The sequence below is a fragment of the Fringilla coelebs genome (genome assembly GCF_963513975.1).
Source record: "Fringilla coelebs genome assembly, chromosome: 10".
NCBI classification, from domain to species: Eukaryota; Metazoa; Chordata; class Aves; order Passeriformes; family Fringillidae; genus Fringilla; species Fringilla coelebs.
The window spans coordinates 4000008-4025280 of record NC_140036.1 but is presented as its reverse complement, the minus strand read 5'-3'; the positions used below and the strand labels follow the sequence as shown (position 1 = coordinate 4025280).

At 58.9% G+C, this 25273-nt stretch overlaps 2 protein-coding genes across 2 annotated transcripts; one reads left to right on the top strand and one right to left on the bottom strand.

Annotated features, from left to right (window-relative positions):
• Positions 1-805: 805 nt before the first annotated feature.
• MTERF4 (mitochondrial transcription termination factor 4) lies at positions 806-2133 on the top strand (the record flags this gene model as incomplete). Its single annotated transcript, XM_084211967.1, has 3 exons — positions 806-1154; positions 1234-1418; positions 1499-2133. 3 exons carry the CDS (start codon positions 806-808, stop codon positions 1853-1855), a joined length of 891 nt encoding a protein of 296 aa, XP_084068093.1. The 3' UTR covers positions 1856-2133.
• Positions 2134-3019: 886 nt separating this feature from the next.
• SNED1 (sushi, nidogen and EGF like domains 1) lies at positions 3020-24065 on the bottom strand. The gene is made up of 33 exons (XM_084212563.1): positions 23551-24065; positions 20506-20793; positions 19875-20015; positions 19009-19171; positions 17943-18068; positions 17718-17831; positions 16852-16965; positions 16489-16602; positions 16251-16367; positions 15852-15977; positions 15467-15571; positions 14917-15030; positions 14672-14788; positions 14113-14229; positions 13920-14036; positions 13642-13755; positions 13388-13561; positions 13148-13261; positions 12422-12535; positions 11879-11992; positions 11684-11797; positions 10796-11092; positions 8645-8828; positions 8450-8562; positions 7703-7981; positions 7203-7347; positions 6816-6898; positions 5963-6049; positions 5645-5761; positions 5139-5226; positions 4496-4579; positions 4231-4269; positions 3020-3853 (listed from the first exon to the last, which is right to left on the bottom strand). Exons 1-32 carry the CDS (start codon positions 23752-23754, stop codon positions 4233-4235), a joined length of 4335 nt encoding a protein of 1444 aa, XP_084068689.1. The 5' UTR covers positions 23755-24065; the 3' UTR covers positions 3020-3853; positions 4231-4232.
• Positions 24066-25273: the final 1208 nt, after the last annotated feature.

The following is a 25273-nucleotide window of genomic DNA, read 5'->3' as shown; positions in this document are numbered from 1 at the left end:
ATGCCCACAGATACTTGGTTTATTACTGCTCTTACCCAGGATGTGTTTCAAAAATGCGAGGCAAAGATTTAATGTTGTTTAAATTGTTCATAAATATTTTTATTGCCTGGTTTTACTTTTTATATGTAGTTTATATATTTTTCTGAAAAGTGAATGAATAAATGAATGAGAGCATGTCTGTTGATTCTCTGGAGTATGTGTGCATAGAGGAGAGTGAAAACCAGACATGTAATTGCATGCTTTGGGTGAGAGGGGTGGGTAGTGTCCACTTTTTTTTAATATAAGTGTCCTGTCTATATTCAGGAAAACAGCCCTCGATTTTGATGAGACAGAGATATTGGGAAGAAAAAATAGATTCAATAAAGAGAATTTGGTTGAGACATGGGTAACAGGAACATTTTGGGGTACACGTCGGCCGGGATCAGGCTGCTTGGGAAGAAGGCAACGGTTTGGCGGGCTGCTGCAGCGCTGCAGAGAAGCAAGAGGACTCGGCTTAATTACTAATTAGCTTTAAATCCAGCTTTGGAGTCTGCCATCTCCAACAACTTGCCCTCACCTGCGTTCTGTGGCACTGCGCCCCGGCTCTGACCCGGCGGGGATCGGCTCTGCGGGAATCGGAGCGGGCGAGGCGCGCTGCCCGCGCTCTGCCCAGGGCCCCGGGCTGCTCCTGCTCCGGTGCTCCAGCCCTGGGCGCCCGGAGAGGCCGTGCCGGGCCCCGCTCCCCCGGCTCTGCCCAGGGCGGGATCGCGGCCGCTCCGGGCCGGGGCGGAGCGGGGCAGGCCCGGCCCCTCCCCTCGCCGCGGCCATGGCGGGGCGGCTGCGGCTGCTGCTGCTGCCGTGCGGCGCCGGCCGGGCGCTGGGGCCGGGCCGGGCGCTGCCCGCCGCCCCCGGGCCGGGCGCTCGTCGCGGCTGCGGGGAGCTGGCGGCGCTGCGGACCATGGGCTTCAGCCAGGAGCAGGCCCGGCGGCTCCTGGCGCTGCAGCCCCGGCTCGGCCCCGAGCACCGGGAGGCGGCGGCGGCGCAGCTGCTGCTGCTCGGGCTGAGCGCCGAGGCCGCCCTGGCGCTGCTGGAGCGGAGCCCGGCGCTGCTGCGGCTGCCCACGGAGCGGCTCCGGGAGCGCGCCGAGGAGCTGCGGCGCCTGGGGCTGGACGGAGGTAGGGCAGCGAGCGGGGCTGCGGGGGGGACAGCGGGGCAGTGCCGCGGAGCTGCCCGCTGAGCTGCTGCCGCCCGCAGGCCGCCTGCAGCGCGCCGTGAGCCGCTGCCCCCAGCTCTTCCACGTGCCCCGGAGGAGGCTGGAGGCGGCGGTGCGGCTGCTGCGGGAGCGCTGCCTTTTCACGGCGGAGCAGCTGCGGGAGGTGCTGGGGACCTGCCCCGCCGTCCTGCTGGAGGAGCCGAGCACCCTCTATCACCAGTTCCAGGTGAGAATCGAGACCCAGGTTCCTGGCAGAACCGGCTGCGGGCATAGGGCTGTGCCTGACACCCCCCGTTCCGCCCGCAGTACGCCTACTTCAGAATGGGGGTCCAGCAGAAGGAGATGGTGAAGGCTCGGCTCTTCCAAATGCCCTTTGCCGAACTCCGGAACCGGCACATCTTCCTGGAGCGCCGGGGGCTCTACAAGACCCCACACAAAGGACAAACCCAGATTAGTAACCCAAAACTGAAGGACATCCTTCAGCTCCCGGAGAAAGACTTCCTGGCCAGCCTGGCCTACTCTACCCCAGAGGAGTTTGAGGTCTTCAAGAAGCTGCTGGCTCGAGAGGAGGAGGAGAAGGAGGAAGAGGAGGATGTGGATGCACTGTTCACCGAGGATGATGATGATTTGGACAGTGATGAAAGTAAAACAGCCCGGGAGTGAGGAGGTGAGGCTCCGAGGTGCCAGCCCTCCCCTGCTGCTGCACTCACACTGGGTGCTTTGGGCTCCCACCCCACACCAGCACAAGCTGGAGTGGGTGCAGGGCCCCATGGGTGGGGTACCAATAAAGCCCATCTGTCAAATACAACAACACTCATTCCTCCTCCTTGGGCAACTACTTTTAAGAAAACCAAAACAAAAACAAAACAAAAAACCCAAAACAAAACAGTTTCCATAAAGTGTTTTTATTAAAAAAAAAAAAAATCAAACAAAACCCCCTAATTTATTTCCAAGACTAGGTTAAAACCTTCTGGCTGCATTACATACTGAGCCAGCTGTGGGACAGGAGGCTGTGGGCTGCTCTGCTGGCTGGCAGTGGGACCAGGCTTCCTGGTGCTGTGGGGACAACTCCTGTGGATACAGAACTGTCCCATGGCAGGGCCACCTCCACCTCCACAGCCCATGTCAGTGCTGATCTTGTGGCTGACAGAGCAGGGGTGCAAATACTTTCAGACCACAGCTCCAAGTTTTCCTGCTTGGGTTTCCCCTTGCCCTGCTCTTCCTGCTGGGGAGGGCTGGCTTCTTCTCCTGCCCTGGGAAGGCAGGGCTGCTGTGCTTGCCAGGCAGCTGGAGTAGGACCAGGCAGCCTTGGAGGAAAACAAGGCCTGTCTGTCCTGTGGGAGCAAAGCTGGAGGTGGTGCAGGAGGGGAGCAGCACACTGGCCAGCTGGTCTTGGCTTCACATTGCCCCTGCCCCCAGGCTGAGCGCTGTTCCACTGCTCCCAGGAGGAAGAGGTGATGGCAGGAGCACTGAAACTCCTGGGCCTGTCCTGCTCTGAGAGCAGCTTCCAAGCTGCTGCTTGAGACATGTGGCTGAGCAACAGAGCCCTGCTTGGCAGGAGGAGAGGCCCTCCCCACCAGAATAATCCCACTCTGCTGGGGCCATGACACTCTATACCATAACTGTGATATATCTCTGGTATGTGTTAATTTATAATATACACCGTGTACGTTAATACACAAATCTATGTTTAACTAGTGTTGTCATACAAACTCACAAAAACTAGGAACATTTCTAAGCTACACTTTTTCTTTCCTTGCCTGCCCTGCTGCAGTGCTGGGTGCTGGTCCTCTCCTCCACATAACCCTGCAGCACTGGTGCCACAGGGAAGTGCAGTGCAAGGGGATGGCATCTGGGGCTGGCTTCCTCACCAAGCCTCTGCTGTGCCCTGCACTGGGGTGGAGGCAACACCAAGTGTGGTGGTACTGGCATGCCTCAGCTGACAGATTTCACCCTACAGATCACATTTTAAATTCTTTTTAGGTGCTCTATTGGTTTCTGAGCTGGAAAATTTGGTTAAAAGCAGGGCTTGTTTACAAAGCAAAGAAAAAAGGCAGGCAGTAGAAGCTGCCTCAGTTTTCCCTGCTAGAGCAGAGGAAACAGGAATGCTCCTCTACTGCCCGTGCTCGCCTCACCACTCGGAGCTGCTCACCATTTCTAACTCATCTACAGAGGCTGCTCCTCAGAGCATGCTTTTGGGGGCCAGATTTCAGGTGATGGCTAAAGCTTTTTGGTCTGCATTGAACTGTTTTATTTGAGGGTTATAGGTAATTTATAACCTTGGATGATGAAAACAGATTGGTGCAGATGCTGTTGGCAAGGGGCTGGGCTGATCCCTGAGTGAAGCGGGGAGCCCTTGGCTTGTGCAGAGTGGCTGGGGGTGCTGAGCAGGGCTGGCCCCCTCAAGGGGCACTGGTGCTCAGCTCCTCAGGGGCAGAGAGGGGGCCAGCAAAAGGCAGTGCTGGGCCAGCAGGGGGAAAGGGAGCACTACTCAGGGTGCTGATCCAGCTGCATGTCCCTAAATGGGCTGGAGGAGAGGGAGAGGTTGACACCAGGCAGGAAGGCTCCCCTGCTGTGTTCAACCCAGTGAGCAGATCTGATCTTCCTGGTGTTCAAAAAGCCCTTAGATGTGGAAAGACGAAGCTTCTACTGCTTTAAACCCTGTGGAGGAGCAGGAGTAAAATGAGCTGGTGTGCAGAGTCTGCCAGATGCCCTGCAGCTGGCCTCTTCCCACCCTGTGCACCAGTCCTGTGCTGAGAGAAGGCGACCTGCTGCCTCCAGGACTCCAGCCTTTGCCTGGCCCTTTCTATGCAAGGAATCTATTGCTCATATGGAGCTGCAGAGCCAGGGGGAAGCAGAGCATTGCCTCCTGCTTCTCCACCCCAGCCACAGCCAGGAGGCCTCAGCCATAAGCCCTCACACCCTCTTGACATGGTGGCATGAGCCAGGGTTGTGCCCTGGTCTGCACCCATCTTCCTGACTGCCTGCACAAGAACTGCCCCTGCCTGCATCTGGGGAGGGCTGGAGCAGGTACTTACTTCTAGGGCTTCTTCAGTGTGTGACTGTTGCTTGGCTTTCTGCAAGAGAAGGGAGGACAGCACTGTCAGCCCCAGTGGCCCCTTGGCCATTGCCCACAGGCAAGCACATGGCACTGGCATCCAAGCCTTGGTCATGTCTGTAGCCCTTGGCAGGCCACCCCCAGCCTGGGGGTCCCCATGCATGCTGGGGCACACCAGCCAGCCACATCCTCCTGTCCAGGATGACAGGAAGGCTGGCACATCCAGTGTGTGCTGTGGGCTGTACCTGCTGCTTGTCCTCTTGGAAGTGGTGCTCTCACAGCTCTCCTTGTAGCAGATATCCTGGTGTACCTTGTAGACTCTCCTGGACCTGCACACACAGTGGAGATGTGAGTGTAAGGAACAAAAGGGAGAGATGTGCTTTAATGAGAGTGAAGGGGAAGTCTGGGTATTTCCCCTATTTCCTTCCAGGCTGCAGTAGTCAACCTTGGCAGGAATGGGGCTCAGCCTGCTGTGCTGGTGGACTGATCCCTGCCTCCATCACAGGGAGGCCAGGGGCAGAGCAGAACCCCCCATGCCCTGGCACTGCACCGGGGCTCCCCCAGCCCTCTGCTCACAGATGGAAAGACAGCCAGGAGCTGGATGGGATCTGCTGCTGCCTGGGGGTCACACACACCAAATCCAACCTTGCTGCCACGTGGGTGGGTAACACCAGTATGGGGCTGTCACTTCAGCAACACCCTGCCCTGAGGCACAGCTGGGGTGGGCACAGGGGCTGCTCAGCCTGCACTGGGGAGGGGGCAACTGCCAGCTGGGGTTGGAGACGGCCTCGTGCTCGCTCTCCCTTCCCCAAAGCCGAGCTGCAGGGAGACATCCCCGGCTCAGAGCACAAGGGGAAGGGGGGAGCATAACCTGCAGGCAGTACTCACAGATAGTGGCAGGTGCCTCCTTCCCACACTGGGAATGACCTGGTTTCCGAGTACAGCCGTGTGCACGAGTGTGGCACCTTCTTGCAGGCTGCTTGGGGAATAGGAGAGGGGAGCTATCACTGAGCCCATCCCTGGCCCTGCCTGCCTGTGCCTTGTGGCAAGGATCTGGTGAGGCCCCCCTGGCTTTTTGGCCATGCTGGAGGGCTGGCCTCCACACAGCTGACCCAGCAGTAGAAGCAGAGCCCCCAGCCTCACACTGCCTACATAACTCTCTGGGTAAGGCAGGGGCCTGGCTTGCCAGGCAGAGGCAGAGAGCTCAGCCAGGAGCAGATCCCAGCCCCTCTCTCAGCTGCCAGCATGACACAGATCTCTAGCAAAGCCTAGGCACTGTGGGAGCCCCTGGGTGCTGGCAGGGTGTGCTGGGTGACCTACATCCTAGGGGACATCCTGTGGCAGGGACAGCCAGCAGCCTGGCACGGCAGGAGGGAGCACAGCGTGGCACTCACCCAGCTGGCAGAGCCGGCCCTTGAAGCCCGGGCGGCAGGCACAGTGGTAGGACTCCTCATCTCGGGTGCAGGTGCCTCCATTCCTGCAGGGATTCTTGGAGCAGTTCTGCCCCTCTCCTGCAAAACACGCTCGACCATCAGAGCCCGGGGCCACAGCTCAGCCCTGCCGAGCCCCTGGCACTGCCAGGGTGCTCCCAGGAAGAGCAGGTGGGCAGGGGTGCCTGCCACGCCTCCAAGGAGGACAGGCTGGTGCTGAGCAGGTTGCCTGTGAGGCCAGGGCTGGGTTCCTGCTGCTGTGGGTCTCCCCCTGGGACTTACTCGTGCTCTTTGCCTCACGCAGCTGCAGTGCCAGACTGTCCCAGCTGGACACCTCTGTGTTCTCCAGCTTCACTGGAGCCTCTGGCTCTGGACAATGAGAGGATTAAATGTCACCTTCCAGGCTGGAGCCAGGCCCAAAGGCAGCCTCTCCAAGGGGGTCCAGCCTGCCTGCAGCTTTGGGGCACTGGTCAGGCCTGAGGCAGTGCTTTAGCCCTTCCCAGCTGGCATTCCTAGAATTGGGGTGACACCCTTACTCCTCCTGGAAGGGGCTGGGACAGAGTCCTGGGGAGGCAGGGGCAGAACCAGGATGTGCAGTGAGGCCAAGGGCTGTGCTCAGGTGTGCCAGGCCCCTTCCCCACCCCATGGTGTGGGGTTTGCAGGTGCTCTAGGGTATCTTGGGTTGGTCCCCAGTCTTCTCAGGATGGAAAATGGGGACTAGGCCAGGACTAGGGAGGGGTTTCTCACCCAGGCCCCCTCCTCAGGTGTGAGGCTGCTCTTGACAGTGGGGGCTGAGGCTGCTGGGAAGGCAGGGGCTGCACTGGAGGGCTATGGAGCCACTGCTCAGGCCCCTGCTGCTGCTGGCAAGGAAGAAGGGCAGCCACAGTCAGCACTGCCTCCCATCAGCAAGGCTCCTTCTCTGGGCTCCCCCAGCCAGTCACCCCTCTCCTCAGGCAGGGGTCTAACAAGCAGAGCAGATATTTGCCCGCCCAGGGCCAGGTGAGAGGGCTCCACCCTCCTCTGTAGCTCCCCCATCCCTACAGCAGCCTGCCTGGCCACCACCTCAATTGGCAGGGAGGTGCAGGAGATGGTACTGGCTGACAGGAGCAGGACACAAAGGCACAAGAGCACTTACGTGTCTTCACAGTGATGGATTTTCCCAGCGCAGGGCCAAACCTGGCACTGATCCTCCCTCTGCCATCCACCAGCTCTGTGAACCTGGGACAGGAGAGCCATGAGGGTACAGGGCACTGCAGGTCTCCCAGGCTCTGTGTGCTGGGGCTCATGGCAGCTGTATAAAGCATTCACTGGTGGCATCAAGCTCTGTGCAAGTCCCGTGGGGGAACTGCTCTCAGGGTGAGGGGCCTGGCTGAGAACCCCAGTGGGTGAACAAGAGGCTGCACCCCAGCAGGAGCATGGCTCGACCCTGCACACATTTGGGCACGGAAGCTGGGAAAAGGGACTGGCTCAGCCTGGTGCCTGGGCCGAGTGGAAGAGCCCGGAGTGCCGAGGCAGTGCCTACCTGGGGGCAGGCGAGGGCTCCTCAGCCGTGTCATGATCTGCCAGCAGGCGGAGCTCCGGCAGGAAGGCTGGCGGCAGCCTGTTCCGCAGAACCCGGGGGTGCCCAGCTTGGCTCCACCGTCTCTCTGGAGCCCCATCCCTCTGCACTGCAGACCAAAGGATGAGGCTTCATGGAGGCAGTGTGAGCCAGCAACCGACCTCCCAGCCAGTCCCATCATGCCCAGGCTGCCAGGCGGCACACGGACACTCTCCCCACACCGGGGATGCAGCAGGCACCCACCACCAAGCTGGAGCTCTGCGTCTGCTCTTTGCTAAGCCTACAACCCCCGCCTCCCATTCCAGTGGAGCTGTGTCCCATCCCCACAGCCTGCTGCAGACAGTGCTGAGGCAACAAGGGCTCATCACTCTGTTGGCCAACTGGTTTGAACCCCCTACCCCCTTCCCTGTCATCCCACTGCCTCCCTTGTGCTGCAGCAGCCCAGCAGAGCCCGGAGCACTTACAGGTGCTGACGTAGAGGTGGATGGGCTCGCTGTGCACCTGGCCCTGCTCCGTGTTCTGCACAGCTGTCAGGGACAGGTGGTAGCGCTGCCCCGGCAGCAGGTCCCGCACCGTGTAGGACACGAGCTTCCCGTTGGGCACGTAGCGGCTCTTGACGCTCTGGGCCGTGGTGACATTGATGATGTACCCCTCCATGGTGCCAGCAGGGGGCTGCTCCCATGCCATGGACACAGAGGTGGCGGTGACGTGGGAGGCGGTGAGGTTTTGTGGGGGGAGAGGCCCTGCAGCAGGCAGGGATGGGGAGGGAAGTGGTCAGAGCTGGTGCCCCTGAATGGCCACCGCCCTACTTGCTCACATCACCTCACAAGTGTGCCAGGGCCCCAGCTTGCCTGGCACTGCCCAGCCCAGCCCCAAGCCTGCTCCAGCCGGGGGATGCACAGTGAGGGGATGCTCAACACTTGGTCCTTGCCAAGACAGAGCCTCCCTGCACCCTGGCACCCAGGTCAGCCCTTGCCTTCTGACTGCCAGACAGCAGGGGATGAATCCATGCGTTGGGCTGGGCTCATGCTGGTCTCAAAGACTGAACAACATTTGGCAGGGGAGGACATGCCAGAGTCTTTCCTGGCCTCCCCAGCCCTGCCTGCACACCTCCTACTTGCTGTGCTGGCCAGACAGTCTGGCAGCTCCCACACCTCTCCCTCCCCACAGCTTTCCTGCCAAGCCAGGATGGCAAAGACAACCTCACTTACTTGTCCACACATGAAAAGGGGCTGTGGCCAGGCTCTCTGAGGGGTGGTCTTCCACTCCCAGGCCGCTCAGCGTTGTGACATGGATGATATACCTCTCTCCTGGCTGCAGGTCCCTGTGCAGGAAAAAGGGTGGGAAGGGGTAAGCGGGGCAGCCTGAGGGAGCCGGAGCCCTGGCAGCCAGCAGCAGCCACTCACAGGAAGGTGTACTTGGCCACGCTGCTGTTGAGCTCCACGGTGCGGCCTGCCAGGTCCCCCGTGTGGCGGATGGAGACCCTGACCCTACTGACAGTGGAGTGCTGGAGGCGGTGCAGAGCCCACTGCACCGTGATGGCACTGGCAGTCACATTCGTGATCTCAAAGCCTTCCACCGGGCGCGGTCCTGGCCGGAGCAAGCACAGGGGACTGCGGTCATCGTGGGGCACCCCCTCCCTTCCCCATGCGCCCCCAAGAGCGTCCTGCTGGCATCTCTGCATCGCCTTCCTCAGTGGAGCCTCTCCCACTGAACTCAGGCCCTCCTCACAGTCTCCAGGCAGGTGGGGGGCACATCTATCTGCTCACCCACAGGACCTTGGGCTACTCAAAGCAGCCCCGGCTGTCCCCTCTGCCCCAGCCCCCTACCACAGCTCCAAAGGGGCTGCAGTGCCCAGGCCCAACCCTAACCATAGAATCATCAAGGCTGGAAGAGACCTAGGAGATCATCCAGCCCAACCATCCTCCCAGCACTGTCACTATAAACCATTCTATAAACCACTATAACCCCTAAACAGCATCACTCAGCACCAGGTCCAGATGCCTCCTGAACACCTCCAGGAATGGTGACTCTACCACCTCCCTGGATATCCTATTCCAATGTCTGGACACCCAAAGAGTGAAACTTTCTTTACTACTATCTAACATGAATTCCCTATCTTGGCTTTAGGCCATTAGTTCTTGTTCTCTCTCTGCAGGCATGACAGAAGAAAGCAGCCTCCTGTCAGGGAGTCCTGGAGAGTTATGAAGTCCCCCTGAGCCTCCTCTTCTCAGGGCTAAACAAACCCAGCTCCCTCAGCTGTTCCACATAAGGTGTTTCCTAGACCCTTGACAAGCCTTGCTGCCCTTCTCTGGACATGCTCCACTGCCTAAATGTCCTTTTTAAAGTGAGGGGCCCAGAACTGAATGCACTGCAGCCTCAACAATGCCAGGATGCAGAGGGATGATCACTTCCCTAGTGCTGCTGGCCATGCTGCTCTTGATGCCATTGGCCTTCTTAGCCATTTGGGCCCACTGCTGGCTCATATTCAGGCAGCTGTCAACCAGCACCCTGAAATCCCTTTCTACTAAAGAGCTCTTCACTCCTTCCCCAGCCTGGAGCTGCAGGGGCTTGCTGTGACCCAAGTGCAGGACTCAACACTTGGCTTTATTCAACATCATGCTGCTGTCCTTGGCCCTTTGAGTGAGTGTGCCAAGGTCTCTCTGCAGAGCCTTCCTACCCTCAAGCAGATCAACACTCCCATCCAACTTGGTGTTAGCTACAAATTTACTGAGGGTACACAAAATCCCTAGGTCCAGACCATCAGCAAATACATTAAATAGGACCAGCCCCAAACTGAGCCCTGGGGAAGCCCACTAGTGACTGTTAAATCCACGGCACACTTCAGGTGGCCATCTTGACCCCAGCATCCAGCTGTGGCTTGAGGCTCCATGAGATGCTGTGCCCAGCATTATGCTGCCATCTCCTCCCCTGGGCTTCACTTAGTCTCAGCCTGCTGTGAGGCCATTCTCCTCTCCTCAGAGGCCACCTGCTTTCCTAATTCCCTCCATCCTGTTTGCATTTGATTTCCACACCTGCCTGCCCTAGGAAGTGGGATCAAAGCTGCTCTGCCTGTCCATGCCCCAGAGGCATCACTGTGCCCCTTCCTCTGCCCAAGAGCAGAGGTCCCTGACAGCCCCTGCCCTTGCTACCATGTTCCCACACCAAGCAGCATGGTCCACAGGACTGCAGAAGCCCCACTGCCTGCCCTGCACAGGGGCTCCTCAAACTCTCCTGGACACAGTGACAAGAAGCAGAACAGCCTGGCCCCAATGAATGGGGCTCAGGAGCAATCCCTACTGCAAGCTCCCTTACAGCCCCTGGACAGGGTGAGCCACAGGGCGCCAGGCCTTTTACTCACAGCAAAGAAAACAGCGATTCTCTGTGTCAAGCACTTTCCAAAGTCCCCCAGCTGGATTTTAGGATCTGCACCAGCAAACCTGCCAGGTTTGATACCATGCTGGAGCTGGTTGCAGGCTGGAGGTGGCAGCACAAACCCTGGCACCTGCAGGGGCCGCGCACGCTCACACCGTGATCCCCCTGGGGACGCTACTCACTAGTGCGCGTGGTGAGCATGACGGGCCTGCTGATATCATTCTTGTTGTTCACGTTGCGTTTGACTGAAAAGACAGAAATATTGTAGGCTCTGCCGGAGGTTAGTGCCCGCAATTGGTGGGCAGAACGACTTCGGTCCACAAAATCTGTCCTGCGGTAAGAGCCGTCGAGGGATACGTACGTCACGGCGTAGCCGTCAATGAGTTGCCTGGCAGCTGCGTCCTCAGGTGGGTGCCAAGAAATCAACACACCAGTGTCCTCCACCCTTTCCACCTTTAATGAGGTTGGTGGCAGCAATTCTTCAGGGTGTGTGCAAAAGCAAAGGGGAGAGGTAATGCCATGAATCTTTAGAGAACAGACCCTGTCAGCAAGCGGCAGAACAGCGGCGATAAGAGGACAAGGTCCTCGCTCGTCTCGCTTGGCACACCTGGCAGGGGCTCTCTGGGTGTAAGCCCCCCTCGGCTCAGTGGGCACAGGAGGAGCCAGGGCACCAGGAGCATTCCCTGGTATCACCGGTGGCCAAGCACTTGTGACCACTGCGGGATGGGGCGAGGGGTTCGGGGGAGGCCAGTGCCAAGAGGCTTCCCTCGGACGCCTCCGCCTCCCCTCCTGAGGGCATCCGAGGGATTGCCACTGCTGCAGGGGAAATCTGTCCCCCATGTCCTGGTGCCTAGCTCGGCACCTGTGGCAGCAACTCAGCATGCCAGCACCCACCCATGGCACTGGTGGGGCATGGGCTGCCCCCCCCCAGGGCGAGCCCCCAGCCTGCCCAACTCAAGGAGTGCTGCTGGTCCCGGATGGTGTTGAGCCCCTCTTGGGTAGTGGGCACTGCCAGGCTGGCGTCAAGCCCCACATCATGTCCTGCTGCTGCTGCTGCTGAGGGCCTTTACCTTTTTCGCAGTTCTTGCCTGTGTAGCTGACTTTGCAGGTGCAGCTGTGGCTGCCATTGCTGGGCAGGCAGTAGCCTCTGCTCCCACAGGGGCTGGAGAAGCACGGGTCACTGGCTGTGGGAGAGGTGCCAGGTTTGGCAGTGTCAGCAGTGCCGCTGACCCCGGGGCCGCCCTGCGCTGCCCTGCCTGCCTCACCTGTCTCACAGTGGTAGCCGAAGAAACCCTCTGGGCACACACAGAGGTAGGAGCCCCCGTAGCTCTCACACTCCCCTCCATTTTGGCAAGGGTCTGACTCACAGGCATCCACTTCTGGAGGGGGAAGAAGGCCAACAGTGAGCATGCCAGCAGCCAGCTCCCAGCAGCCATGAACGAGCAACAGTGACAGACCCCCGAGGGGGCAGCAGGGCAGATGCATAGCCCAGAGTTTGGCATAGCTGGGCTGGACACTGAAACCTCTACTGTACACCATGGTGCCCACATGCCCAGGAAGGGGTGGACACCTTGGAAAGGGAGTCTATCACTGGTGGACACTTCATTCCTTGTTCCCTCCCCGTCAGAGCACTTTCAGCTCTGCCCCCAAAACTACAGGCAAGGAGGTGCAACAGTGAGCAACCAAATGATGGTTTGGGGTCAAGGTGTCCAAGACAGTGACCAGCCACCTGGCATGGTTCCAGCCCTGGCAGTGTCCTGGTGCCCACAGTCCAGCCTCCCACTGACCCAGAAAGAGAGAGCCCCTACCTGTCTCACACTGGGTTCCCAGGAAGCCCTCAGGACAGGAGCAAGCAAAGGACCCAGGGAGGTCTTGGCAGGTCCCGCTGTTCTTGCAGGGCTCTGACTGGCACTCGTCAACATCTGGGGTCCAGAGGGAAGACAGGCACCAGCTCAGCACAGAGATGGCTGGTGGCTCAGGACAGGGACTTGGAGAGGCAGCAGCTCTCCCACAGGGCATGGACCCTTCCCATGTCATTTGCTTCCCCAAGCCCAGTGGCCAGGAACATCCCTGCTTCTGGATGCCCACTGCCTCAGGCCTGCCCCTGAAGAACATGGCATGGGGACATTCCTTCAGGGACACCTGGGGACGATTAGCAGTGTGGGGCTGTGCCAAGAGATCCATCCCATAGGCTGCCTGTGTCATGTCCCTTTGTCTAACTTCCAACAGCCCACCTTCTCCTACCACTGTCCTCTGCTCCAGGGATCCCAGGGAGCTGGGCTGAAGCCACATGCCAGAGTCCCACCACTTCCCACACTGCCCATTGTCCCCAAACAGGAGCAGCATCTCCCTGCTGGGAAATCCTATGGTTGGCTGGGAGTCCTGGGAAAGAAGCCCGTGCCTCAGGCTGATCCAAGCACACACAGCTCCTGCTAACCTAGCTCCGTGCAATGGAGTTCACAATCCACTGGGGCTTTCCCAAGGGTGGGAGGGTGAGGAAGGGATTGTGACAGTCCTGGAGCATGGTCTCTTACCCAGCTCGCAGTGGTGACCGGTGTAACCTGGCTCACACAAGCACAGGAAGGCAGAGACACGATCCTTGCACTGGCCACCATTCAGGCACGGCTGTGACTGGCACTCATCAATCTCTAAAGAAATTTGAGCAAGGGAGAGACATGAGCACAGCACATATCCTAGGGTCACCAAACCATGGCTGTGACCACAGGCCACTGGGATGGTGTCCCAGGGCTTGCCCACTCCCCAGCACTCCTCACCATCACATTCAGGGGGGTCGCTCCAGACACCTGGCACACGGCACACACGGGGATGGTTGTGCTGGCTGAGGATGTAGCCCAGCTCACACTGGTATTCAGCCAGTGAGCCCACCTTGGTGGAGTTGAAAGAAGCCTGGGCATGCTTCACCTCACTGGGGATGCCACAGTCAACCTCTGTGGAGAGACAGGGGATGAATGGGGCCCACAGAGGCACCCCAGGTTCCCAGCCAGCAGGGGATGTGCAAGGCCCTTACCAAACTGGCAGTGCTTCCCTACATAGCCCAGGGAGCAGGTGCAAGCATAGCCCCCGCCGAGGTCCTCGCAGGTAGCCCCATTCTCACAGGGGCTAAGAAAGCAAGGGGAGGGCACTGGAAGAAGAGCAGAGCAAGGAATGAAAACAGGGCCGGCCCCCTTCCCCTTCCAGCAGGGCACAAAGAAGAGTTGCAAGGAAGGGGGCTCAAAGCAAGCAGCGAGCTCCTGACAGTCACACCCACCATCCCCCCAGGCAGTGGCACGCCCTCCTCAAACCTACCAATCTCGCAGTGCCGGCCGGTGTAGCCCGGGGGACAGTCACACTTGTACTTGCCGATGTAGTGGAAACACGTGCCTCCATTCTGGCAGGGCCCCGAGGCACAGGGGTCCGGCTTACCTGGGGGCACAAGGCAGGCATGAGCCCGGTGGGGCAGCTGCCACCTCTCCTCCCAGGGGGGGCCGGGGGGCTGTACCGATCTCGCAGTGCCTGCCGGTGAAGCGGTAGGGGCAGGTGCAGTGGTACTCGCCGTCCGCCTCCCTGCAGGTGCCCCCGTTGCGGCAGGGCCCCGTGCTGCAGAGCCGAGGCTTGGCTGCAGAGAGAGCCCAGAGCGGGGTCACCCAGAGCTGCTGCCCCCCACCAGCACCCTCCAGCCCTCGCTGCAGGAAGCCTGACTGCATCCTGGGTCCAGCAACACCACAAAAACTACACCCGTGCAGGTGTGTGCTGGGGCCTTGGGGGACAACGGGTGCATGATGCTGGGAGACAGCGGCTCCCAAGGGCAGAAGTTGTGGCATGTAAATAAAAAACATCAACATTGATGGTGTTCTACAGGAAACAACTGGATCTGCTGCTGCGACTGTTGGGTGTCATGAAGGGAGTCATGCAATCCCTCCCTCTACCCTGCAGGATGGGATGGGAAAACCTGCACCAACTTCCAGCTCTGCAAGTCACTGTTCATCTCCCAAGAGGGTCCAAGCCCTTCTCCCAACCTCTGCCAGGTGCTGGGGCCATAGGGAGCACTGTGGAGGTACCTTTCTCGCAGTGCATTCCAAGGAAGCCTTGAGGACACTCGCAGCTGTACGAGTCATCATGAACCTTGCAGGACCCTCCATTCAAGCAGGGCTCTGAGTCGCAGGGGGACGGCATCGCTGCAGAGCCAAACACAGGGCATCACCAAGGACATACAGTCAGGGGTACAAGGGCAGCTTCCCTTGAGGTGAGGTGAGGGTACCCCCTGCTCACCCTCACCCCAGGGCTGGTCCCTGTGGAGTCTTACTGTGGTTGGTGCCATAGTTGGTGTGGCAGACACAGAGGTAGCTCCCGCCGTACTCCATGCAGTACCCACCGTCCGGGCACTGCGTGTTCATGTTGCACGGTGTCGTGGTGACTTCTGCAAACACATGGCCAGTGCCAGCCTCTTTCAGTCAGTGGCAGGAGGACACCACATGGAAACAGAAGTCTCCTAACTTTGCAGCGTCCAATGAGGCAGGACAGATCCTCTGGCACAGTGCAAATGGCAATGCCCAGCCTGGATGCTCAGTGAGCTTCAGCAAGGGAGTGCACAAAGGCCACGACTTCCTCTGCACCCATGGTAGCTGGGCTGAGGCAGCGGCTGGGAGAGGCACAGCTCCAAGGGAAGGAGCTGTTGGAGGTGTAAGCATTGCTATCTCACCAGGCAACAATATTTCCAGGCTCAAATTCAGTGTGTGTGCCCCTGGCACTGTGCTAGGCTCAGGTGTGGGCAGTGCCTCCTTGCTAACCCACAGGCTGCCTGACTCAAGCATCCCAGAGGGAATGAACACAGCAGGCAAGAAGCTTTCACCTACCAAATTCACAGAGGAGACCAAAAAACCCAGGAAGGCACTGGCAGACGGTGACATTCCCCTCCAGACAACTGCCCCCATTACGACACTCACAGCCCTCAGAGAGCTCTGCAAGAGAGGAAACAGGAGCTTCCTTGGACCTTTCCTGCTTGCAGGCTGGGACAGACAAGCAGCCTTGCCAGATGCCAATCACAGGGGAAGCTCAGGTGGGCAGCAGCCCTGAGGCCCTCAGACACACGGGCACAGCCTCTTCCAGGAGGACAGACCCTCTGCTCAATCCCAGAGTCCTGAACAGGCTCTCTGGGGCTGCTGCTTCTCCCTCTCATGAGCACAAAGGCTCCCCTTGACATGCTGCCCCCCACCAGCAAGTCCCCTGGGCTGTACTCACGGTCTCGACAGTCCTGTCCAGTGTAGCCCTCCTGGCACTCACAGACATAGCCCCGCTCAGTCTCCAGACAGCTGCCTGCATTCTGGCACGGCTGCGAGAGGCAGGCACCGGGCACGCGGGGCCCACCTGTGGGGAATGGGGAGCCTGAGCTGGAGAGGTCCAGTTTGGGGCTGGAATATCCTCCGTCCTGGGGATCCTGCTGGAGGTTCCAGCACGGTCAAGCAGCCCCGCAGAAGGTGTTCCCTCCTGGCAGCACCACGGCCGCTCTGCACGTGCCGCCCACCAGTTTCAGCAGTGCCTGTGACTGACACAGCCCTTTTGCAGCCATTTGCCCATTCCTGCCCAGTGCCCCTGACTGCAGTTCCCACGCCAGGCTGGTCGAGGCACAACCTCACGCACCGTACTGACAGTTGTTGCCGTAATAACCCGGGGAGCAGGTGCAGATATAGCGGCCAGGGCGGATGTAGTTGCACGTCTGCCGGTTCTGGCAACTCCGATCCTCACAGGAAGATGAATCTGCTAAGGGGAAAGCAAGGAAGTGAGCAGAAGGAGAGCCTGGGCTTGGGAGAGTGGCATGATGGCCAGCAGAACATGGGGGACACAGTCCCTGCCGGGGGTCATCCTGGGGCACAGGCACCTGTCTCGCAGCGCTGTCCCACAAAGGGCTCCAGGCACACACAGGTGTAGTTATCGACCAGGTCAATGCAGTGCCCACCGTTCAGGCATGGGCTGGACTCACATTCATTCACCTCTGCAAGGGGAGGCCAGGAAAGGTCATCAGGTCATGTGTGGGCACAGCCAGCTCACCTGGCACCTCTCTCCCAGCCTGGATGATGCTCAGGAGGGTGAAGGTAACGGACAGAAAAAAAGTAAAGGCCACTGGTAATTCCAAACATTCCCCTCCCAAAACTACATCCAGGAATGAAGCTGACTGGGAAGGAAGCTTGCCAAGGTATGAAATGTCACCCATCTCCATCCCATGCCTGTTTCTGTCACTCACCTGTTTGGCAGTCCTCCCCTGTGTACCCCGACTGGCACAAGCATGCTGCTGTCCTGTTCACCACCTGGCAACTCCCACCATTCTGGCACACCCTGTTCTCACATGGTGATTCTGCTGCAGAATAACATCAAAAAAAGAGGGGCAGGGGTGTCAGCCTAGGCACAGGACTAGCATATAGCACCTTCTATACATGATGATACCAGGCCTAGGCAGAGCACGGAGTGGAGCCACCCATGCACCTTCTGTCAGGAGACAGTGGCCATGTCCCCAGTCATGACTGTCCCCAAAACCTGTCCTTAGGCAACTCAGCTCTTTCATCCCACCACACCTCCTGGAAGTCAGTGTGCTCTGCTGGGTATTTCTCCCTCCCTTCCTTCCTCCCCCACAAGTCAACTCCCTTCTCGCCTTTTCCACTGGTGCGGCAGCTTGCTGGGAGCCAAATGCTTTGGCAGCACTTCCACTAGCAGGCGGAGGCCAGCAGTGGGAGAAACCTGTAACCACAGCCCCTGCCAGGGACTGGGAGGGTCTCCCCTGGCTTTGAAGACCGGGACCAGAGCATCACCTGCAAAAGCAGGGCCTGCAAGGCTTGTTTGAGCACTGGCTGCCAGCTTTTCTGGCTAAGGGAGTGGTGGTAGAAGAGTGCTGGCAGCAGTGCTGAGCAAAGCCCTCAGAAGAGTCAGCAGAAGGAAAGGCTCATGGCCAGAGAAAAGCTTCTTTTGCCTAAAGCAAGCCGAAATCCAAGTTGGCTGTCACAAATTGCTAGAGCCCAGCAGCTACTGAAGGAGCCCTGGTCTGAAGAGCCCTCCCAAGAGCAGAAGTGCCCCCCAAGCCTGGGGTCTCTGCTTTTCAGGTGCCACACTGCTCACCAGTCTCGCAGCTGTTGCCTCTGAAGCCTGGTGGGCACCTGCAGGTGAACCTGCCAGCACCGTTGAGGCAGGTGGCTCCGTTCTGACATGGGTGGGAGAGGCACTCATCCACATCTGAAACAGAGCCCCACGTGGGGACAGGAGCTCAGGGCGAGGACAGACAGACTGCCAGCACGCAGCAGTGACACTGAGAGCTAGACCTGCTCCCTGCAGCAAAGTGCTCACCAACATGGCACCTCTTCCCAGTAAAACCGGCCAGGCAGGAGCAGGTGTAGGAGGGGTTCCCCGTGATGCAGTCCTCTATACACTTCCCCCCATTCAGGCAGGGCCGCAGTGTCAGGCACACAGAGGCTGTGGGAACAGGCAGTGACCCCCTGTCACCCCACCCTGGCAGGGCTCACCTGCCACCTTCCAGCCACACCAGTGCCAGGGTCTTTCCCTGCACCCGCCCGGCTCCCTGGGGTGCTTGGGGAGCCCGTGGGGCTGCCTGCCTGATGGCGGGGCAGGGGCTGCTCCTGGCGGGCTCCCCTGGGACACAGGGGGCAGTCTTACTCCGCCTGTGCAAGGGGGAGTGGCTGCACAGGTTTGCAGCCCGGCTGGGGGGAGGTCTGCTCCACTGGCTGAGGGAACATGAGCATGCCCTCACTTATCATTCAGGGCAGAGGGAAAGGGAATGGGAGAGCCCATGTACAGAAAATCCACCGATAACGCAAGACACACAGATCACGAGTGGGAAAACACGGCCAGGGGGAAGTAGGGATGAGGAACCGGAGACCAACAGCTCTGTGGGGGACATGCCAGGACCCCTAGAGTGGGGAGCATGGACCAGGCCCTGGCAACCTAACCCCACATGGCAGGCTGGCATTCAGCAGCCCTCCATTCGGCTCAGCCCAGCGTACGAGGGTACTGATGGACATATGCACCCCCCCCAAGGGTGCTGGTCCCTCATGCCCTGCCTGGCAGTGGGATGGCAGGGGCCCAACTGTGCACATCACCTCCTCCCCAGACTCCCTCATCACTCCCCGCAGGCTTCTTTAAACTAAGAACTCTTCCTCCCCTTCCCATTTGCTCTCCCAGCCGTTCCCAGCCCCAGGGCAACCACAGGTGCCATCCCCAACCACAGCTGGTGCTGCAGACAGTCCCCACATCGCTGCCTCCCCTCCCTCCCCAAAGCCCTTCCAGACATCTTTTCCACCCCGCGGAGGTGGGGGTTGAGGCAGGGAAAGATGGGGCTGGAGAACAGTGTGGGGTTGGGTTGGGAGTTAAGTAAACCTAACTGCTGTCCTCTTACTTGTATTGCTGCAGCCCCCCACTTGCACCTGGGCATCATCGATTCTGAACACCCAGCGCCCGGGGATACCCACATTTGTCGTCATCTCCACGTCAGCGATGTCATCGGTGCGGGATCCGGGGATGTTGAAGTAGCGCTTTCCATCACCAGCGTTAAAACCTGCCTGGAAGGACAAAGGCACAGAGTAAAGAGACATCACTAATGCATGGGAAAAGGCAGCTGGAGCACCTGGACTTATCTCTCTTGTAACATGGCACCACTGGTGGCACCACTCAGACCAGCTTTCCCTTTCCACATGCCACAGGCCAGCGCTCAATCCTGTTCACATGACAGGACAACAGGGGGAAATGGATGCTTGGCCTGCTTAGTCCCTTCCTGGGAATTCAAATCCCATTTGCTTCCTCTCCACCTGCAGCATCCTGCCTGCTGCAGGCTGGCAAGCAGGGAGCCAAGCACGGATCAACTGTCGGTAAATCACACATCCAAGTGGGTACTGGGGTTTTTGCGGGTGTGGGTGTTGGCTTTTTTTCCCTTTAACACAACAACACACACAGGGATGAAATAAAACTACAAGCAAAAGCTGTGCTAGCCATGGCAGCTGCTCTTAAAGGCTGAGGTTAGGAAGGAAAAGGGACTGTGAAGCAGCAGCCAAGGCAAAGATCTGTGGTTTCAGGATAACAAAGCCCCCTGTATGGTCTCAGCTTTGGGAGCCAGAGCACACACAGATATTTAAGAACTCTGAAGAAGAAGAAAAAAAAAAACAAGCAGGGGGAGATTTTCCACCTCCAAGAAACCCAAACAGGAGCCACAAGCTCACAAGGCGGATGTGCTACCCAGGCACCCCAGGGGCTACATTTGCCACTTACCTGTGCCGCAATGCCACCGAGCCCAGCAAAGTCCCCCCCACTGCTGGCGTGCATACCCGTGGTCCAGGTGATGGACTCATAGTTAAAGATGGTGAAGGAAAGCTTGCCATCTGTGATGAGCACAATCTGGAAAGTGTTTACCTGCAGCAGGGAGGGGAGGAAAGCAGTGAGGGACGATGAACCAGTCCTAAAATAAAGTGACAGAAACTACATTCAGCAAAGGGATGTTTCCTTCAACTCCAGTCCTCCTCTACGAGCAAGGGATTTAGGGTTCAATTATTTTTAATCCTAACTTGTGATCCTGAGCTAGAACAGCTCTCTTCTCATCCCAGAGGAATGGGAAAAATGGGGGAAAATATGGATATTGAGAATCTGGAAGGCAAAAGGTGCCTCACTTTTGCCCAGGAAGGCTGATGATGTAAAGCCTCCACATGGCACAAAAAGAGGACGGTTTGGTATTGCTAGCCCACTATTGCTCTGTCACAGCAAGGTATGGTGATGGAGCCATCATGGTCTACATGGCCAACACCATGGCCAGCTGAGCTCTGCTGACAGCTCCGTGCCAAGTGGAAGGTCTGGCACCACACTGAAGGCACACAGGTGGGGTGGCTGCTTTGCCTCAGCTACTCACTGGTGAAAATGAGTTGCCCCCGAAGAAGGTGACTCGGTACCAGGTTGCAATGAAGACCCACTGTGCAGAAAACCCTGGGAACTCAGGGAAATACTGGGCAATGTCCCTGCTTGCTCTGTCCAAGATGGGCTGCTCGGTGCTCTCTCGGTAATATATTTCACCCGCCCGCCGATTATCCACATCTGCCCAGAAAGCAGCAACCACCCGCCGGTCCTTGGAGATGGGGAAGGCCACTGGCGTGAACTGGGAGACCTCCTTCAGGAACGAGATGATCCCATTGTTGTTTACCTGCAGAGAGCAAGGGAAAGAAACGGGTGGCCACAGTTGACTCCTGCTGCCAGCAGGAATCCATGTTTTAGAGGTGCTTTCCATTTCATCTTTCTCTCCCCCTCCCCTTTCCACAAATATTGGAGCGCTTCCCCTTCCTGTCCTTAGAAGCAGAGACGTGCCTGAGCACCCACAACAGCCCCAGCCCCCCGGCCCAGCCGCCTGCTCAGTGGAGCGCGGCTGCGGGCCACTGCCCGAACAAACCCAGCCCTGTTCTCCGGGCCAGGGGAAGGGGAACAGCTGCAAAAACTGCAGGAGCCCTGCGCATAAAACAAACAGTGCCCGGTGCGTGGGGCCAGCTCACGGCACCGCTCTTGGCAGGGGAGAGGCCTGAGCTCGCTCCCCTGCCTCACGGCTCGCAGGCAGCCCATGGGGCTGGACCCTGCTGGCAGGGGGCTGTGGGCACTGGCCCAGGGTGGGAGGAGCCCTGCTCCATCCATCCACCCACCCACCGGCATGCACAGCACTCCGTGAGCCAAGGGGCTCTTGATCACCAGGTGACCAAGCGCCGCCACCCCATGCAAAGCTGCTCTCATTAAAGTGGGGGGTGCCAGACCCCCAGGGTGAGATACTTCAAGCTGTTCCTCAGCACTAATTGGGGCAATTAGGGTTCTGGGATGCCTGGCCCACGGATGCATGGCAGAGGCAGCCTGAGCCCAGGGAAAGAAACTGGAAGTAGTGAATGCTGCTGCCTTGAGTGCTACCTTCCAACTTGGGGATGCAGTGGGAATGAGGAAGGTGAAGAAACCCCCTGCCTGCCTGAACAGGGATCAAAGGGAAACGCTCTCACCCTGAGGACCCAAATTCCCTGGAGGAGACCCTGCCGGCACTCTGCCACAGCGCCACGACAGGCAGTCTAGTCAGCTCCAAGCCACTCTGTTCCCCACAAGCGACCGTGGGACAGGCAGGAACACACAGATTCCAGCCAAGCTCTCCAGGCAGGATGGAAAAGGGGGCCTGGTACAGGCAAGAGGCTCTCAACTGGAGAGAGCAGCTCTGGCACGCAGGCAGGCAGTGGTGTCACACTCGTGTGCCAAAAAGGAGCTGGGAGCCCGCATCCCCAGGAGCCATGTGGAAGCCAGAATGTTTTCACCCCAGCTGCCAGCACACCCAGGCACGGGGGGGGCTGAGCTGTGATGGCCTTGTACAGCCCCTGGGGGAGGTCCCCAGTCCCTGAGGAGGGTTGATAGCCCCTCCATTTGAACACAGGGCAGTCCTTACTGTGACTAAGGGAAAGAGGATTCTGTTTTCCCAAAGCCTCCGTAACCCCACTGTGTCCGCAGAGGAACATTCTTCCCTTGATTAAAGCAAGATGGGAGAGAACCAGAGCCAAGAAGGGCTTTTTTTGTTGTTGCTGGTTTTTGTGAAGGAGGAGGGGGGTGGTTGGAGGCAGCCCTTGAGAGCAGAGGTTTCCAGGTGAACTCAGCGCTGTGCCAGTCCCCCTGGACAGCAGCTCCCTGGGGAGGAGGGCCCCTGCCACATGGGCTTGTGTGCTGGGAGTGGGCAAGCTGGCCCTGCAGAGCCGAGGGGTTTTAGCTCAGGGAAAGGGGATGCACTGTCCTCTGATCTCTGAAGCCCCTCCAAGACCTAGAGCTACACTGTGGATCCTCTGTGGGACAACCATCATGTCACCTGGCTTCTCCCAGCCCTTTCTATCCTTCCACAGTGGCTCAAGCCCCAAGCCTGGATCCCTCCCACCCAATGGCAGGGCTGGTGCTTTGATCAGGGGAAAAACACGACCGGGTAGGACCAAGGACCCCCTGTGCTGAGCCGAGGCAGTGGAATGGTACATGAGCCCAGCTCTGGGATGGCATCAAGACAATGCTCAGCCCTCTCCTCTGCCATCTGTGTCTGGGCCATCATTAAGCCCAGAGCAAACTGGGGAGATGGGATCAGGACCCTGAAGGATTCTCTGAGACAGGTGGAAACTGGCATGGGGAGCCCAAATCTCACTTCTGGATGCAAGACAGCACCACCCAAAATACTCCATGGACAGCCGGGCACTTGGGCTTGCCGCTCTGGCCACAGCCACAGGGCCCATGATGGGCCAGGCATGATTTGAGTTCTTTGGCCACAGTCCCCTCCCGGTGGCTTAGGGGTTGCAAAGGAGCGTGTCACCGGTAGTCCCAGCAGCCCAGTGGGCACAGGGAAAAGCAAGGGAATGTGCTGAGTGGGCAGCACAAAGCGCAGTTCTTTATTCTACATCACACCTAGAGCCCCACCAACACCCCTTTGCTGCAGCAAGGGCCACCAGCCAGGGGCCACCATGCCAGGGCTGCAGCACACCAGCTCTGGGCTCTTGCCCACCAGATTCACGCAGCTCCCTGCTGTCGGGATCCCCCAGCACGCCACCAAGCCAGTCCCACAAGGTGTGGGCACACAGGCAATGCAGGCTCCAGCCAGGGCTAAGTCCAGGCTCCCCACCGTGGGTGAGCATTCCCAAGGCACTGGGGCCAGGATCCTGGCTGGGGACCTGCACACCGAGCCAGGGGTCCTGCATGCTCCCCAAACCCAGGGCTCACCGCTGCTCCTCTGATGGTCCCAGTGAAGTGGGGACCACCTGATGGCCCCAAAGGACACCCGGATTCATCCAAGCAGGACAGGAAAGAGGAAATAAGAGGAAGGGAAGAGGAAGAATGAAACAGAAAAGAGGGAATTAGAGGGATAGAAAAAGAGGGACTGGGAGGAAATAAGCAGAAATAAGTGGAAATTACTCACATAGAGGCCGGTGTGCCCCGCACCGAAGAAGGGGAAGGGGATGGAGAGGGGCCGGAGCTCGGAGCCACCGTCGTCCTGCTTCCGCGTGGCGGCGTCGCCCTGGGCCGGCCCGAAGGGGTAGAAGTCCCCCAGCGGCACCTCCGCAGCGGCCCACAGCCACTCGCCCAGTGCCACCAGCACGGCCCAGCCTGCCAGGACCTGCATGGCCGCCGGCACCGCCGCTCGCCTCTCACGGGGGCACCAGCCACGGAAGCATGGCGGGGGCGGGGCAGGGCGGGGCGGGGCGGGGCAGGACGCCCGCGGAGGGGCACGGGGAGGGCGGCGGCGGCGGCTGCTGCTGCGGCTGTCCGGAACCGGGCGCGGGGAGCGGGGAGCGATGGCCTCAGCGCTGCGCGGAGCAGAGGCCCCTCAGCCCCTCAGCTCCACGGCGCTCCGAGCGCCCTCACCCTGCCGGCCACGCCCCCGCCGCTCATTTGCATAGCCGGGGTGTGGCCGGCCAATGGGAGCGCGGCGCGCGGGGGGCGGGGTTCGGGGGCGGAGCCATGGGGGCTCCCCCAGGAGCGCGAGCGGCCGGGGGTCCCCCCCTGTCCCACCCAAAAACACGCGTGGGCACAGAGCATCCCCCCTCCACCCGGGGCCAGCCGCTCCCCCAGCCTCCCCCGCTCCCTTAAAACACAGGGCTGCGTGAGGGAAAAAAAAGAGTGAAGGAGAAAAAAAAACATGGGTCATTTTCCTTTTTTTCTCTGTTTTTTTGGCTTTTTTTTTCCTCCTCCTTCTCCCCCCACCCCCCCCCCCCCCGCTCTTTTTTTTTTTTTTTCAGGTGCTAAAAATATTATCAGGAAATTCTTTTCAGGAATGCCGTGTTTTAGGTTACGCTCCAGGCTCAAGGGCTTCTTTGTCTTTACTGAAGGAAAAAAAAAAGCAAAGCAAAACAAACACACCCACCCTACATTTATTATCGGGAAATGGTTTGACTGGGAGAGGCTGAGCTCCCAGGAAAGGAGATGGCTACTCCCAGGGAAGCCCCACTAAAACACCGATGGTTCTGGATAATTATCAACTCATGATGGGTTGATAATTGTGCCACAACTCAAAGCTGGACCCCAAGATCAGCCTGACTCCTGGAATGCCAGTGCATCCACCAGTGGTCCAGGACCACGGGCAACCCTGTCTGAGCCCTGCTGCTGATCCCAGAGAGCTGACTCTATCACTTTAAAAATCTCTTGGAAGAAAATGTTAAAAGAAAAGGGAAAAAAAAAAAAAAGAGAGAGAGAGAGAGAAATCCAAAATAAATAAGCAGCCACATCCGGATTTCTCCCCTAGGACGCTAATAAAGGTTTTATGGGTTTGATATGAATTACCCTCCCTGGCCATTCATTGCTGATTTTCTGGAAGGCATTAGGCTGCACAGCCCAGTCCCAGCCCTGGCTGAGGTGGGATGCAGGGGGGCACTGCCATCCTCCCTGGCCGAGGTGGGATGCAGGGGGGCACTGCCATCCTCCCTGGCCGAGGTGGGATGCAGGGGGGCACTGCCATCCTCCCCCATGCCAATCTGGCTCTGCCATGCCACAGACCCATCTTTAGAGGAGTGACTGCAGGGACATCTCCTGGCTGTCACCTTACACCCACCAGAGTGAGCCCTATGCTCCCAAATCCCATCTCCTGGCCCTGCCATGCCGTGCCAGGCCTGCCACAGGCTCAGCTCCCAAGGAACACGGGGATG

Excerpts from the sequence above, each read along its gene's own strand:
- SNED1 (XM_084212563.1), bottom strand. The coding sequence starts at position 23,754 with ATGCAGGTCCTGGCAGGCTGGGCCGTGCTGGTGGCACTGGGCGAGTGG. Across the intron at positions 12,536-13,147 it reads CGGTCACCACTGCGAGCTGG|ATGTTGACGAGTGCCAGTCA; the intron begins GTAAGAGACCAT and ends TCTGGACCCCAG. Across the intron at positions 5,227-5,644 it reads GGGCCGGCTCTGCCAGCTGG|CCTGCAAGAAGGTGCCACAC; the intron begins GTGAGTGCCACG and ends TTCCCCAAGCAG.